We start from the raw sequence: 14063 nt of genomic DNA on the forward strand, positions 1-14063 counted from the left end.
AGATCTCTTGAGCTTTTGCTAACTTTTTCGCCAGTAAAAGCAAGGAAATCATATCGGACACGGACGATGAGGAGATGTCATGATATCGGTAGAGTCATCAGTATTCTCTATATTGCTTTCGTTTGTGTTGTGCTCCTGTCGAGCTACACCTCGCCATTTTCGTTTGAAGCTCGGAATTGCTCCGTGTATATACACATCCTGTATCATACTAATCCGAAGCGAACGCCTATCTTCGACTCTTTTGTCTTTTATGTATCTCAGCTAGTAGCTAGATGAACAAGAACAAGAAGCCGTATTTTAGATGTAGCTGTTTGTTGTCAGTATTTAATTTATGCTTATTACTGCCTGCACTCTTCGTCGACCGAATTTTTCATCAAAACACCCGAGCGCTACACACTGCTGTACTCGTGATGTGAAGTATTGCGCCAACCGTCTTCCTACCGTGTTCCACTCTTAAGAGTCGTTATTCAAGATCTCCCTTGGGAGATTCCACGTCACCTCGCACAAGTAATGCGTTTTATTCACCTCGAGGACAGAGGAGTCAGCCGACAACATAGTTAGTAGTACTCTTGGAGAGTTCATCGACTCCGAAATGAAAAGATGACTACTAACCACCGACCAGGAACACAAGGTAAGGTAGCATGCCTCACCGTTCTCTCGACTTCATGACGGGGATGGACTATTAGACGTCTTATCTGAAAGGTATATCTGTCGCTGGCTTTGTCGAGCGTGATTTCTCGCAGACTCAAGTCTCGAAGTTAGCTCTAGGACTGAGCTCATCGCGTGACGAATGAACCTCGACGTAGTTGACCCCAATCGATGTCAGAGTCGTCCTGTTGCCCTTTAAATTCCAACCAACGTGTATACGCTCCGGTTCGACATCGGCGTCGTATCGCTGAAGGGACCCAACATCACCCGAGACGTTCAGCACATTCAAATATGCGATGCTTGAGCATCATGTTGTCTCGCTTCGACCCTCGTTTTTGAGTGATTGCCAGGAGTAAAGACCAGTCTTGGACGAGGAGATGAAACGGAGGAGAACTGGGGAGGCGAAATGAAATAGAGATATTCTCCTACAATCGGCACACTTTCTATGAACGTTTGACTTCGAATAAAGTAACCTAACGCATGAATGAATAGAGTTGAGACTACTAGCCAGTCATCGAGAGCACAAGACAGCAGCTTGTGCCGTCTTTCAATTCGAGGCCAAAATGCATAGGTTGCAGGACATAGGCATGACGCCAGTGTCTTGAGCCATTCAAACAACACAAATAACAGAACAAAAATGAGCTGACCTATCTGAGAGGGAATATTCCTGAGCAGAGTGGTGCGGGGATAGTTAAAGCGTCCCTGAAGATGCGCAAGAGCCGTGGGGCGAACCATGTAGCCGCTGGCTCGTGCACGTTCTTTTCGATGCAGAGACCAAAGATATTCGCGGATCTGAGAAAGATCATGCCGATCTTCTCATCCCTCGTTTCTAGTTAGCCAGAAGTGTTGTATTCTCTCAGAAACATTCGGCGATGATGGCTCATATGAAAAATTACATCTTCCTTCACCTCTCCGATATAGTTGAACGTCTTTTTTGGGAAAGAACCGCATCTGGTGTTGACCAGTGTGGGTTGAGCATGGAGCAAACAGGTAGAAGACATGCTGTCGGCATCTATTGCTTGCCCGAAGACTCTGATGCTCCTTGTTGCGTGATAGAGCGATAAAACTTGCCCAATGCTGAAAGACAAACCTAATGACGTCTGAGTGATCCAACGGCACCTCTTCGGTAGAGCTTGTCTGTGCCATGATATGATATCAGTCCCACAAAAGATGAGGCGAGAAAAATAGAACTAGACCACTCCTGGATCGTCATAATGAACTCCTGTGAAGTTTCAAGTTGTAGGAACGCAGAAGTGGGCGATTCTTGCATACATCGTGACACTGCCAAGATCGAAAGATGCATCATACACGTCTATGGACATTGCATAAGAATTGATGGGATGATAGAAATATTTGCCAACCTATCGGCATAGACAGGCCGGTAGAAAACGTGTAGAAAGCGGAGATGATTGAATCATTTGAAGAACCGAATAGAGATAGGGAGACGCACGTGGCGCTTCGTCTGCATAGCACCGTGAAGCTGTGGAGAGAACACGCACAACGAATACGCACCTCAGTAGGCTCGAACCCGGAGCAAACATCCACTGTCTCAGCTACCAGCACACACCTCTCGTTCTTGCGAGTGAATCTGTTCAGATTGTTTCAAGTGGGGCTTTGCCGTGAGTGATACTCTGGTTGTATATAGCAGGAAAAGCTGAAGTGAGGAAAAGATAGGGCCACTTACTGACTGGTCTTGAAGGATATCCTGGATACGCCATCCCGAAGCTGTGTTGTGAGTCAGGATTGAATTCCACAGGATAGGATCTCTCGTGAGCAGTCCCTCCAGGCGCCTCTATTGACATGAACTCAGGTGAAAGCAGATAGGCCAGTAAATTCACCCACGATCCATACCCCCACAAGACAAGCCGCTCTAATCCAAAGATCCAACAAGCCGCTCTCGCGCATATAAGCCACGATTACCTTGATTGAGATCCTCGAGCGCTCACCATGTCTTCTCCTGCTACTGAGATGAAAAAGACGTCAGTAATAACGCCCCATAAGACGATGCGGTGCCATACCAGCTGTATAAGCGGCGTTGCGCACCTGCCCAGCGAGCAGCGCATTATCACATGTTCTTTTGACGGCTCACTTCGAATATGGGACCTAGAGGGCAGTGCACAGATAGGTGGCGAGTGGCGAGATGAAGAGGATAAGGCAGGAGTGAGGACCATGACATTGTCTCCAAACGGCAGAATTGTTGCCAGCGGAAGTTGTGATGGGACAGTGAGATTGTGGGACGTTGGGACGGGGAAAGTCATTGCCAAATGGGAAGTGCACACCCGAGTTGCGTATTCAGTGTGCTGGAGTCCAAATGGTAAGCAAGTGGTGAGCGGATCCTGGGACGGGACGGCAAGAGTGTGGGATGTCGAGAGCGGAGAACCCGTCCAGGGTTTGAATCCAATCAAGACGGGACACGAGACGGTGTACGTGGTGAGTTACTCACCCAAGGCAACAATGATCGCGACAGGAGGATACAACGAGAATGGAATCAAAATCTGGGATGTAGAGACGAGCAAACTGCTCTCGACAATCAAACAACAGGAGTGGGCTTGGAGCTTAACCTGGACATCGGACGAAAAGAAGCTTATCGCCGGGTTGAGGAATGGTCCAGGCTCGATTAGGATATTCGACACTGCCACATTGCAACTGATTGCCGTTCTTGAGGGTCACAAAAATGCTGTCAAGTCCGTCACTTTATTTCCGAACGACCACCTCCTTGCGAGTACATCATGGGATTGTACAGCACGTCTCTGGGATCTTGACACACACCTCCAAGTAGGACCACCTCTCCCGCACGAGAAGGATGTCGAGTGTGCGGCCTTTTCCGCTGATGGAAAGCTGCTATCCACAGGTTGTGCTGATAAAAACGTATACATATGGGACATCCAAGCCATCCTTAAAGCAGCTAGTTTAGAAGGCCTCCTGCCCGTACCTAATGTGAGTGTCGACATGTCACCCACCGTTTTACTGACAATCTTGATATCATTTGCTCTTAATTAGACGCCAAAAGTTGCGCAGGACATGGAAGACAAGTCGTTTTGGGAGGTACGTAATGCGGTTGTCGACCTTGTCAATGATCATGACATTGACATTCCAGGCTGATGCTACGCGAGGTTTTGGCCAGTTCGAGGCCTCAGATGTACTTTCACCAAGATTCTTTCACCACACAGCTGCTCGTGTGCGTCATCAGTGTTTGTACTAATCGGTTCTAGTCCTGACCGCTGTGCTCTCAGCCCTCCGCAATACCTAGTGCCCGTCCCAATTTTTCTGCATTCCTTTCCTCACTCCTTCGTCGTTCTCGATCAAATGAAGCGACCGGAACTCAGCAACTTCCAGTGCCCTTGGGGTCACGTCTAGGTACACTGATAGGTCACCTATCATCACACTTTCGCTCTCCACCCCACGCCGACGAAGCAATCAAACTCCAGCATCGCCCATGGCCAATCACCTCCTCTCATTGCAGTCGTGTCGTCGATGTTGCCGCAATGCAGGACAGGGAGGTGGGTCTTTCCTGCGTGTATTCTGATTGCTGGGTCCGATGATCTCTGTGTAGGTAATATTTGTTGCTCGCCAACCGGAAACAGCTAGTGAAATGGCCAAGCGCATCAAGAACCCCAAACTGTGGGTTCGCGTGGTGTTGTTTCTCTGCTGTGTATCTCCTGGTACCGATACCAGTCCTAACACCGATGAGACACATAGCAGAACATAGACAACTATTTTCTTTTCATCACTTATTTCTTTTTTCCGACTACTCCATCGCTGTATTAAATATTACCTAGCAAACTGATCGGAATTCCCGACTTCTATACTTGGGATATAGGGCGTTCGGCCGGCCGTCTTCCTACAGTGTACCCCCACTCTTAAAAGTTGTTATTCAAGATCCCCCTTGGGAGATTCTACATCATCTCGCACAAGTGATGCGTTTTATTCACCCTGAGGGCAGAGAGGAGTCGGTCGATGACTTATTCTACATACTTGGTAGCACTCTTGGACAGCTCATTAACTTCGAAATGAAAAGATGACCACTAAATACCAATCAGGAACATGCCTCACCGTCCTGCAGAATACAGGAGTAAAGTACGACAATCTGTCAAATACTGGCATGGGAAATGATGGTGGAAGATGCACATCACAACATTGTCGTACCTGGGCGTTTCATCTGCACAGCAAGTACTATAAATCTGTAGAGACAAAGATGACGAATGGAACACGCACCTTAACATACAACTTGAACGATCATTTGCACAACTTCTTAAATTCCAAACAAAACATTGGTTATATCGGCTATCAATCTGCAACTCTCGATCCTCAGTGGCGCTTGTCAAAGTTGTCTGAGCCGTGAGTAACACTCTTTCCCAAGAAAGGTCGAGGTAAGGAAAGCCTAAAGCCTACCTGCTGACTGGCGTCTTGCATCCTCGTATAGTTCAAACAGCGAACATACACACGTCCCGAAGCCGTCAGGATTGATTTCCTTGATCGAGATCCCCGAACGTCCACCATATCTTCTCCTGCTGTTAAGATGAAAAAGACATCAGTAGTAACGCCCCGCAAGACGATGCGAGGCCATACCGGACGAGTAGAAGGCGTTGCGCGCCTGCCCGGTGAGCAGCGCATCATCACATGTTCGGACGACGGCTCGCTTCGAGTATGGGACATAGAGAACGGTACGCGGATAGGTAACGAGTGGCGAGATGAAGGGGATGAGGCAGGAGTAAGGACAATGATATTGTCTCCAAATGGCAAGACTATTGCCAGCGGAAGCCAGGATGGGACAGTGAGGTTGTGGGATGTTGAGACGGGGAAGGTTGTCGTCAAATGGAAAGCGCACTCCGAATTTGTGAAGTCAGTATGCTGGAGTCCAAATGGTGAGCGAGTGGTGACTGGATCCTGGGACGGGACTGCAAGAGTGTGGCATACTGAGAGCGGAGAACCCGTTCAGGGTTTGAATCCAATCAAGACAGGGCACCAGCAAGTGTACGTGGTGAATTACTCGCCAAAGACAACAAAGATTGCGACAGGAGGATATAACGAAGATGGAATCAAAATCTGGGATGCAGAGACGGGCGGGCTACTCTCAACAATCAGAGAAAAGTTCAAACTGCCAGTTTGGAGCTTAACCTGGACATCAGATGAGAAGAAGCTTATCGCCGGGTTGAGAAATGGCTTGATTAGGATATTCGACACTGCCACATGGCACCAGATTGCCTTTCTTGACGGTCATCAAAATGCTGTCTTCTCCCTCACTTTATTTCCAAACGACCGCCTCCTTGCGAGTACATCATGGGATTGTACAGCACGTCTCTGGAATTTGGATACAAACCTTCAAGTCGGACCACCTCTCCAACACGAAAATCATGTCGAGTGTGCGGCCTTTTCCACTGATGGAAAGCTGCTATCCACAGCTTGTGATGATCAAAACGCGTACGTGTGGGACATTCAAGTCATCTTAAAAACAACTGGCCTAGAAGACCTCCTTTCCATACCTGATGTGAGTGTCAACTCGACTCCCGCTCGCAATATCATTCCCAATGACTGTCAGGCACAAAAATCTGAACTTAAAAAGAAGGTATGTATCATCTCATGGCTTTTCAAGAATGAAACACACTTACATTCACATTCTAGGCTAATGCAACGCAACAACGTCCAGCCCCCCATCGCCTACTAGGTTTTTTTGATGACGTGCAAGACTGTGGTCCTGTGCGTCCATCTCAATTTTCCTGCAGCTCTTGTTCTTATTTATATTTTATTGATACTCTACTACCCAACGTCTTCAGCCCGATCCCGATCTACATCGCCGCCACAGTGCGTTTACACCCTCCTGGGGATCGCGTCGACGTGTGCTTCTCGCTCGCTTTCCCTCACTCTTACGCCGTTCCCGACCCAACATCGATGAACCAATTGAACTTCGGCAACGCCCAGGGTCCAATACTTCCTCTTGTCGCAGTCCTCCCGTTGTCGAAGTTCCTGCACTAGATGACAAGAAGGTATGTTTTTTGGGAGGATACGTTCTCAATGGCTGGTGTCTCAAGTTTTCTCTACAGGCACTATATACTGCCCGGCGGCCGGAACGAGCTAGCGACAGGGCGAAACGCATCAAGAACCCCGCATGGTGGGCTCGTGTTGTGCTGTTTCTCTGCTGTGCATCTCCGTCCACCAACGACAGTCATTAATGGGCGTAGCGTATGGTGACGATCTGAGGAGAGGACCTGTGTTGTGAATGCTTGCATACAGCCAGTGTACTGGCTAAGATGGAATGTAAAGTAAGGATGTCCCTATAATCATGTTTATGTCGCTGTGCGCAAGGCATGTTGAGGGTAGTTCGACGTTGAACGTTTGGTCGTTGACTCGATTAGGGTTGATAACGCAGTGTTCCGGTTAAGCGGCTGGAGAGTGCTGCCGACCGGACTTGTGTTTGAACAGCAAACAACAGGGGCATTTTAGAACTGAGCATCTCTATGGAGATGCCAAGCTTCTTTGAGCCCAGATCACACACCTAGGCCGCTGTAAGACCAAGTTTTCCATTGGTTTTTAGTTGATTTAGCATCGAGGGCTGTGCCTTGGCAGCTATGTTGCTGGGGTGAGTTATCACACCCTGGGATATAGATGCTGCTGAGGCTCGTCGATCAGGTTTTACAACATCAGTTTGAAGACCAACAAGTCAGGCTTCATGTGGTCACAACAGCGCGCCCAAGTCTTCTTTTTCATGTCCTCTCTCAGCGCTATTTTAATCTAGGGATGGCGCTGTATCTTCACCAGATATCAATCACGGATTCTCAAGTAGGATGTCTCTGGCTGTGCAAACCGATGCCTGTCACCACCACACTAACACCACTTTCCAAATTGAAGACTCTGCACTCGCAATTTTTGGCGTCCTTACTATATGATACGAAAGTCCGATAACCGTAAGAAGATGCGCTAGGATCATTTTGGTGATGCACACGATTGTGATATATCTAGCACGAACGTCATCGCCATACGTCCACCAAGTTCGCCTCTCACCCGTACCCCCATTCTCTACCAGTATGACCATAATCTCAAACAATCCCACTGCGTGGCCAGTCATCAATGCATATCACTTCCGCAGCTATTTTTTTGGTTCGTGGATAGCAGCCGGATGTTGAAGCTGACGTCTCGACTTAACCTTGACTGTGGTTCCGCAGTTGCCGCCCTTGTTGGAGTTGCGTATGATTGGGGTGAGCATGATAATATTGAAGAACTGCTGATATCTTACAAATATCTTCAGCACTTACATTCGGACAGGAGGTACGTTGATGTGATGGTCGGAGCAGTCATTTCACTAAGAATGATTTTATAGGTCGAACTGATCTGGGTGAGTAGAGTCTCATATCAGAGGAACACATATGAAAGTACATTTGATTCCAGGGGCAACGCTGGTCTATAATGACAATTCTGTATCTCAGTGTGTGTAGCTTGCCTGTCACAGTTGTCATGTTATGCTGACTTGAAAGTATCCTAGGCGCGCTATCTTGGGATCCTATTTACTGCGTATGTTCGGCTAAACAATCAGTGTTGTGCTAATCGTTTAAACGTTTATCTCCCATAATCAGCCTGGACATGCTGAGTATGTCTCCTCAGTACACTCGCTTCTTCTGACCAACGGCATAGTACAGGCAGTATTCCGACCATCTTGCTAACAGATACGGTCAGTCTTCTGTACAGATGCTTGCTATTCCCCTCCAATTAATCGTAGTGCCCTGTAGGAGTGGGTGTGGTTCTTTACTAACTTCTTGGTTCACCAATGACTGCCACAGATGTGAGTCGGTTTGGAGTGTGTGCTACCCAAGTCTGATCAATGACTGGATTCCTTAGGCTGGATACTGTTCGTTGTATGGAACTGGACGACTGTTTTGGTACTTGCAATGTTGTGGGGTGCGCTTGGCACTTGCAGTATACTTGACCTGACTGAAACATTGCGCAAGTCATCATCATCACTCGGTTACATGCCATGTATCGCGGATCCAGAAAGATCCTGATATTTCTCATCGTCACCTTCCTGGCTGAGAAAATCTTCAATGTAGTGGTTGCCGTAATGGCAACAATGCATACTTCAGGAGGTACGCTTAATTGTGGATGACAAAAGATATGGATCACACTGATGAATACCAGAGGAACTCATTCTTTCCGGCACCTATCAGTGCTCGATTAGCTACCTGCCAGTGGGAAATATCTCACTTCTGGGTCCCATCAGTTGGATACTCGGCACCGCGTGGGAGGTCCTCGCACTATTTCTCGCAATCTGGATTGCTGTCAAACACTTCCGTGAACTGCGACGAGATTCGTCAGGAGGGATTATCGGGGACTGTTTCACGGTGTTGATTCAAACTCACGTGCTTTACTTTGTGAGGTGAGCTTATGTTGTGAATACGATTCCCATTTCCACTAATGGATCGGACATGCCAGCTTCGTTGCTGTTTCTTGCTTCCACCTCATTCTTAACTTGGACCCAACACTCTTGGCGGTATGTTAATATTTCACTGACTACTGCATGCAACCACGATTCATCATTTCTATAGCACCAAAATTCCCTGGAAACTCAGATTTATTATGGCTTGATTCAGATTTCAACGGTCGTGCAAATGTTTGTGCTAGGACCACGCCTGATCCTTGGGGTTCGAGAATATCATGCTAAGCTCGTGGCCAATTCCGACGCAGCAACTGGTATGACCTCAATCGCTTTCCAGGAACGCGTGTATATATCGACTGGCCATGGTGTATAGCACGGGATATACTCGATGGAACCAATGGTTGTCTAGTGCCCTGCAGGGAGCAGCAGGAGAATTCGTTTTTATTCAGTCATACTTTTGTCTTGGTATGTGGTGTTGTGCAGTGGACCCTTGTAAAGGATTTATGGGTCTGGGCAATATTTTCGTCGTAGCATTTATTCAAGTGCACGTGAGTAGCTATAGGTTCTGACAATGTTTTCAACATGCACGAGATGTGGGGATGCACGAACTGGTGGTGACTAATAGTACCTAAGTTCAGTCAATTCATGCATATCTCGTTTCAAATTGGTTGGGCATTGCCCATCCACTATAGTTCGCCAGAAGTTGTATTTTCTTAGAAACGCTCAGCGACGATGCATCGATGATGATTCACATGAAAACTTACAGCTTCCTTCGCCCCTCCGGCATAGCCAACGCCTTCTTTCGGGGTAAGAAAAAGAAAGAGCCATCTGGTGTTGACGAGTATGGGTTAAGCATGGGGCAAGCGGAGATAAGACACGCTATCAGCATATATTGCTTGCCTGAAGACTGTGATATTCTCGTTGCATGATAGTGTGATAAAACTTACCCAATCCTGAAGGACAAACCCAACGACGTCTGAGTTAGGCACCCTTCAGTAGAGCTTGTCTGCCGTGATACAGTACAAGTTCCACAAAAGTTGAGGCGAGAAAAGAATAGAGCTAGATCACTCCTGGATTGTCATAACGATCTTTGGCGAAGTCTGTAGGAACGCAGGAGTGAGCAATTCCTGCACGCACCGTCCTGACATTGTCAAGATCGAAAAATGCTTCATACAAGTCTATGGACATAGTATGCATAAGAGTTGATGGGACAATGGACATGTATGTCAACTTATCGGCAACGGACTTTGCAAAAGAACGACAATCCGCAACTCACGTATGCTTGAACTTTGAGCAAGATAGCGTAGTGCATAACTGTATAAAGTGTGGCTGCTCACTATTGCACCACCCATCGAAGTCCTCTGTGCGATACAGAGAAGCGTGCAACACCATCTTCCGAGCAGGGGTGCGATAGACAAGCTGGTAGAAAACATGTAGAAAGCGGAGATGCATCGGACTATTTAAAGGCCGAATAGAGATAGTGAGACGCACGCGGCGCTTCGCCTGCACAGCACTGTGAAGCTGTGGAGAACACGAGGACAGCGAATGTGCAGCTTAATAGGCAACTTAAACCAACACTTTCGCAACCCTCTCGACCCCAAAGCAAACACCCACTGTCGCAGCTACCAGCACACGCCTCTCAATCTTGCGTGGAGTGAATCTGGTTCAGACTGTTCTAAGTGGGGCTTTGCTGTGAGTGATACTCTGGTTGTTTCGAGTAGGAAAGGGCTGAAGTGAGGAAGAGATAGGACCACTCACCAACTGGTATTGAGGGATATCTCCTGGATGCATCGTCCCGAAGCTGTCCTGTGAGTCAGGATTGAATTACGCTAGATAGGACCTCTCGTGAGCAATCCATCCAGGCTTTCCGTTGACATGAGCTCAGGTGAAAGCAGATAGGCCAGTGAATTCACCTACGATCTATACCCCCGCAAGACAACCAACTCTAATCCAAAGATACAACAAGCTGCTCTCGCGCATATAGTCCACAATTCCCTCGATCATTGAGACCCCCAAGCGCCCACCATATCTTCTCCACCTACCAATATGGAAAAGGTGTCAGCAGTAACTTCCCGCAAGACGATGCAAGGTCATACTGAGTACGTATTCGGCGTTGCGCACCTGCCGGGAGGGCAGCGCATTATCACATGTTCCTTGGACAGCTCACTTCGACTATGGAACCTAGAGAGTGGTGCACAGATAGGTGGAGAGTGGCGAGATGAAGGGGATGATGTAGGAGTAGTGACCATGGCATTGTCTCCAGATGGTAAGTTTGTTGCCAGCGGAAGCAATGACGGGACAATGAGGTTGTGGGACGTTGAGACGGGGAAGGTCATTGCCAAATGGAAAGAGCACACTCGAACTGTGGAGTCTGTGTGCTGGAGTCCAGATGGTGAGCGAGTAGTGAGTGGATCCGAAGATGGGACAGCAAGAGTTTGGGATGTGGAGAGTGGAGAACCCGTTCAGGGTCTGAATCCAATAGAGACAGGACACGAGATTGTGTACGCGGTGAGTTACTCACCCAAGGCAACAATGATTGCAACAGGAGGACACAACGAAAATGGAATCAAAATCTGGGATGCAAATTTAAAGACGGGCAAGTTGAAGCTGCTCAACACGGTTACACTGGATCGACCAGTGTGGAGCTTAACCTGGACATCGGACGAAAAGAAACTTATCTCCGGGTTGAGTAATGGCTTGATTAGGATATTCGACACTGCCACATGGCACTAGATTGCCTTTCTTGACGGTCACCAAAATGCTGTCTTCTCCATCACTTTATTTCCAAACGACCGCCTCCTTGCGAGTACATCATGGGATTGTACAGCACGCCTCTGGAATTTGGATACAAACCTCCAAGTCGGACCACCTCTCCAACACGAAAACCACGTCGAGTGTGCGGCCTTTTCCACTGATGGAAGGCTGCTAGTCACAGGTTGTGAGGATAGAAACGCGTACGTCTGGGACATTCACGTTATCCTCAAGGCAGCTAGCCTAGAAGACCTCCTGACCATACCTGATGTGAGTACCAACTTCACTCCCACTCACTATCTCATCCCCAATCACTGTCAGGCTCAAAAATCTGAACTCAAAAAGAGGGTATGGATTGTTTTTTGGTTTTTCAAGAATGAAACACGCTAATGTTCCACTCGCACAAGTTATTGACAGGTGTATGTTGCGCCATTTTTTAACCTTGACACTAATTGTGACATCGACATTTCAGGCTAATGCTACGCGACGACCACCCATCCGTCCAACCCCCCGTCGAGTGCCAGCAGGCTTTTTCGATAACGTGAAAGACCAAGATACTCCCTCTGTACATCGCCGCCGCCGTCCTTTTTCACCCTCCTGGGGATCACGTCTAAATATGTTCCTCGCTCGCCCACCCCAACTTTTTCGTCGTCCCCAGCCCAACGCTAGTGGGCCAATCGAACTCCAGCAACGCCAAGGACCTAGTACTTCCTCTCGTCGTAGTCCTCCTATTGTCGAAGTTCCTGCACTAGATGACAAGAAGGCACGTCTTTTTGGGGTTATGTTCCCAATGACTGGTGTCTCAAATTTTCTTTACAGGCACTGTATACTGCTCGGCGGCAGGAACGAGCTAGCGACAAGGCGAAACGCATAACGAACCCCAGATTGTGGGTTCGTGTTGTGTTGTTCCTCTGTTGTGCATCTCCGTCCACCGATGACGGTCATTGATGGTGTCAGAACACGCAGAATCACATTCATCTTGACATCCTCCTTTTTGTTGTACTGTTTATATGCTGTGCGTCTCCGTCCACCGACAACGGTTACTGATGGTATTAGAATATGCACAATCACATTCATTTTGATGTTCTCCTTTTGTTATCTCTCAGTGTTTCTGCTATCATTAATAACAATCATCGACGCCTCGCATTATAGTTCGTCTGTGAGAAGATAGGTCGATTTGCACTGTGACATCAGTTGGTGAGGACTGTCTAGCCTAGAGGAGCTCGGTATGATGTGAACTTACATATACCTCAAGTACGTTTCATTTCATATACGTGCCTAACTTATTCTCCAGGTTCTCGAGCACTAGACTTAGTTATGCGTGGATGCTTGTCTGAAGAACGCGAGACGATTCACTCGCCCACGAACGAACAACCCACAAGGTGCTAACCCTCCTGCACATTTAATTTCTTTTCAACATGAAGTTTGCGCATTTCTAACCTGGTCGGAATTGAGTTAAGTATTCTTTTTTGGGATGACCACAACTTCGCCTTACTCTACGGGGGGCTTTGAAGGGCATTGAGCATACAATATCATCACTTACTACTCCGTTCCAGCCCGAAGCCATCACGGACGAGACAAATTCTACATGAATGCAGTATGCGCTTGTAGCATTATTGACTGCCGTGTTCTGACCGTTATCATATTCATACCTCAATGAATAATCTCTACCCTGCTCTACATACTTTGTGCTGTCCTAGTTCATGACGCTTTCACACTTGTCCATATACACTCGATCTAGCAAGGTCACCCATCCGATCACTTCACCATTCACTTTCAGCCTCATAACCCAGTTTGTTTCGTTCCCTGTATTGTATTCAGCTGGGTCTTGAATAGGACAATTTTTGACGTGTCTGAAACTGACAGTTATCGCAGTGGCTGATCTGGATAGTCGAATTTATTTCGACAGAATGGCTACTCTTGGAATGTGCTTCAGTTTGGCTGCCGCAATGAAATGGAACTGATCGGCTTGCCATCTCTGTGGTGTCTTGACGGTGATGACACACATGCACATCTCTCCTCTCGCGCGTCACGATGATGCACTATCACCGCTTCCAAAATACAAGGTGTACTTATCGCTTCCCTGAAACACATCACTCATCATGGATTGTTCAATGATCATGTATTGTCGGCAGCATTGATCATGCGTCCTTGGTGTGTTCCTTTATTACAAACTACCTACCCACGAAGATTGAACGTGAGAGTCAGTAGATTTGTGCCCTCGGGCAAACCTCACCCCTTCGCTGCCAGCTTTGTGCCATTGGACTGGGTGATTGCACACCGATGGCAGTGCCTCGGT

General features: G+C 47.6%; 4 protein-coding genes across 4 annotated transcripts; 3 read left to right on the forward strand and 1 right to left on the reverse strand.

The window, feature by feature from the left end:
• The first annotated feature begins 8959 nt into the window (after positions 1 to 8959).
• On the forward strand, positions 8960 to 9664 carry BJ212DRAFT_1389378 (uncharacterized protein). The gene is made up of 3 exons (XM_041336949.1): positions 8960 to 9013; positions 9070 to 9127; positions 9183 to 9664. The coding sequence occupies exon 3, from the start codon at positions 9376 to 9378 to the stop codon at positions 9580 to 9582; it is 207 nt and encodes a 68-aa protein (XP_041187595.1). The 5' UTR covers positions 8960 to 9013; positions 9070 to 9127; positions 9183 to 9375; the 3' UTR covers positions 9583 to 9664.
• Positions 9665 to 9672: 8 nt separating this feature from the next.
• On the reverse strand, positions 9673 to 10446 carry BJ212DRAFT_1303744 (uncharacterized protein; the record flags this gene model as incomplete). The annotated part of the gene is made up of 5 exons (XM_041333478.1): positions 9673 to 9699; positions 9778 to 9841; positions 9961 to 10019; positions 10151 to 10191; positions 10290 to 10446. The coding sequence occupies 5 exons, from the start codon at positions 10444 to 10446 to the stop codon at positions 9673 to 9675; spliced, it is 348 nt and encodes a 115-aa protein (XP_041187596.1).
• On the forward strand, positions 10409 to 11049 carry BJ212DRAFT_1389379 (uncharacterized protein). The gene is given in 4 exon segments (XM_041336950.1): positions 10409 to 10454; positions 10466 to 10688; positions 10772 to 10876; positions 10931 to 11049. 2 exon segments carry the CDS (start codon positions 10559 to 10561, stop codon positions 10834 to 10836), a joined length of 195 nt encoding a protein of 64 aa, XP_041187597.1. The 5' UTR covers positions 10409 to 10454; positions 10466 to 10558; the 3' UTR covers positions 10837 to 10876; positions 10931 to 11049.
• Positions 11050 to 11924: 875 nt separating this feature from the next.
• Positions 11925 to 12920, forward strand: BJ212DRAFT_789412 (uncharacterized protein). The gene is made up of 4 exons (XM_041344075.1): positions 11925 to 12034; positions 12086 to 12183; positions 12237 to 12527; positions 12584 to 12920. Exons 2-4 carry the CDS (start codon positions 12154 to 12156, stop codon positions 12710 to 12712), a joined length of 450 nt encoding a protein of 149 aa, XP_041187598.1. The 5' UTR covers positions 11925 to 12034; positions 12086 to 12153; the 3' UTR covers positions 12713 to 12920.
• The last annotated feature ends 1143 nt before the right edge of the window (positions 12921 to 14063 follow it).

The sequence above is a fragment of the Suillus subaureus genome, assembly GCF_016647635.1.
Source record: "Suillus subaureus strain MN1 chromosome Unknown BJ212scaffold_48, whole genome shotgun sequence".
NCBI lineage: Eukaryota > Fungi > Basidiomycota > Agaricomycetes > Boletales > Suillaceae > Suillus > Suillus subaureus.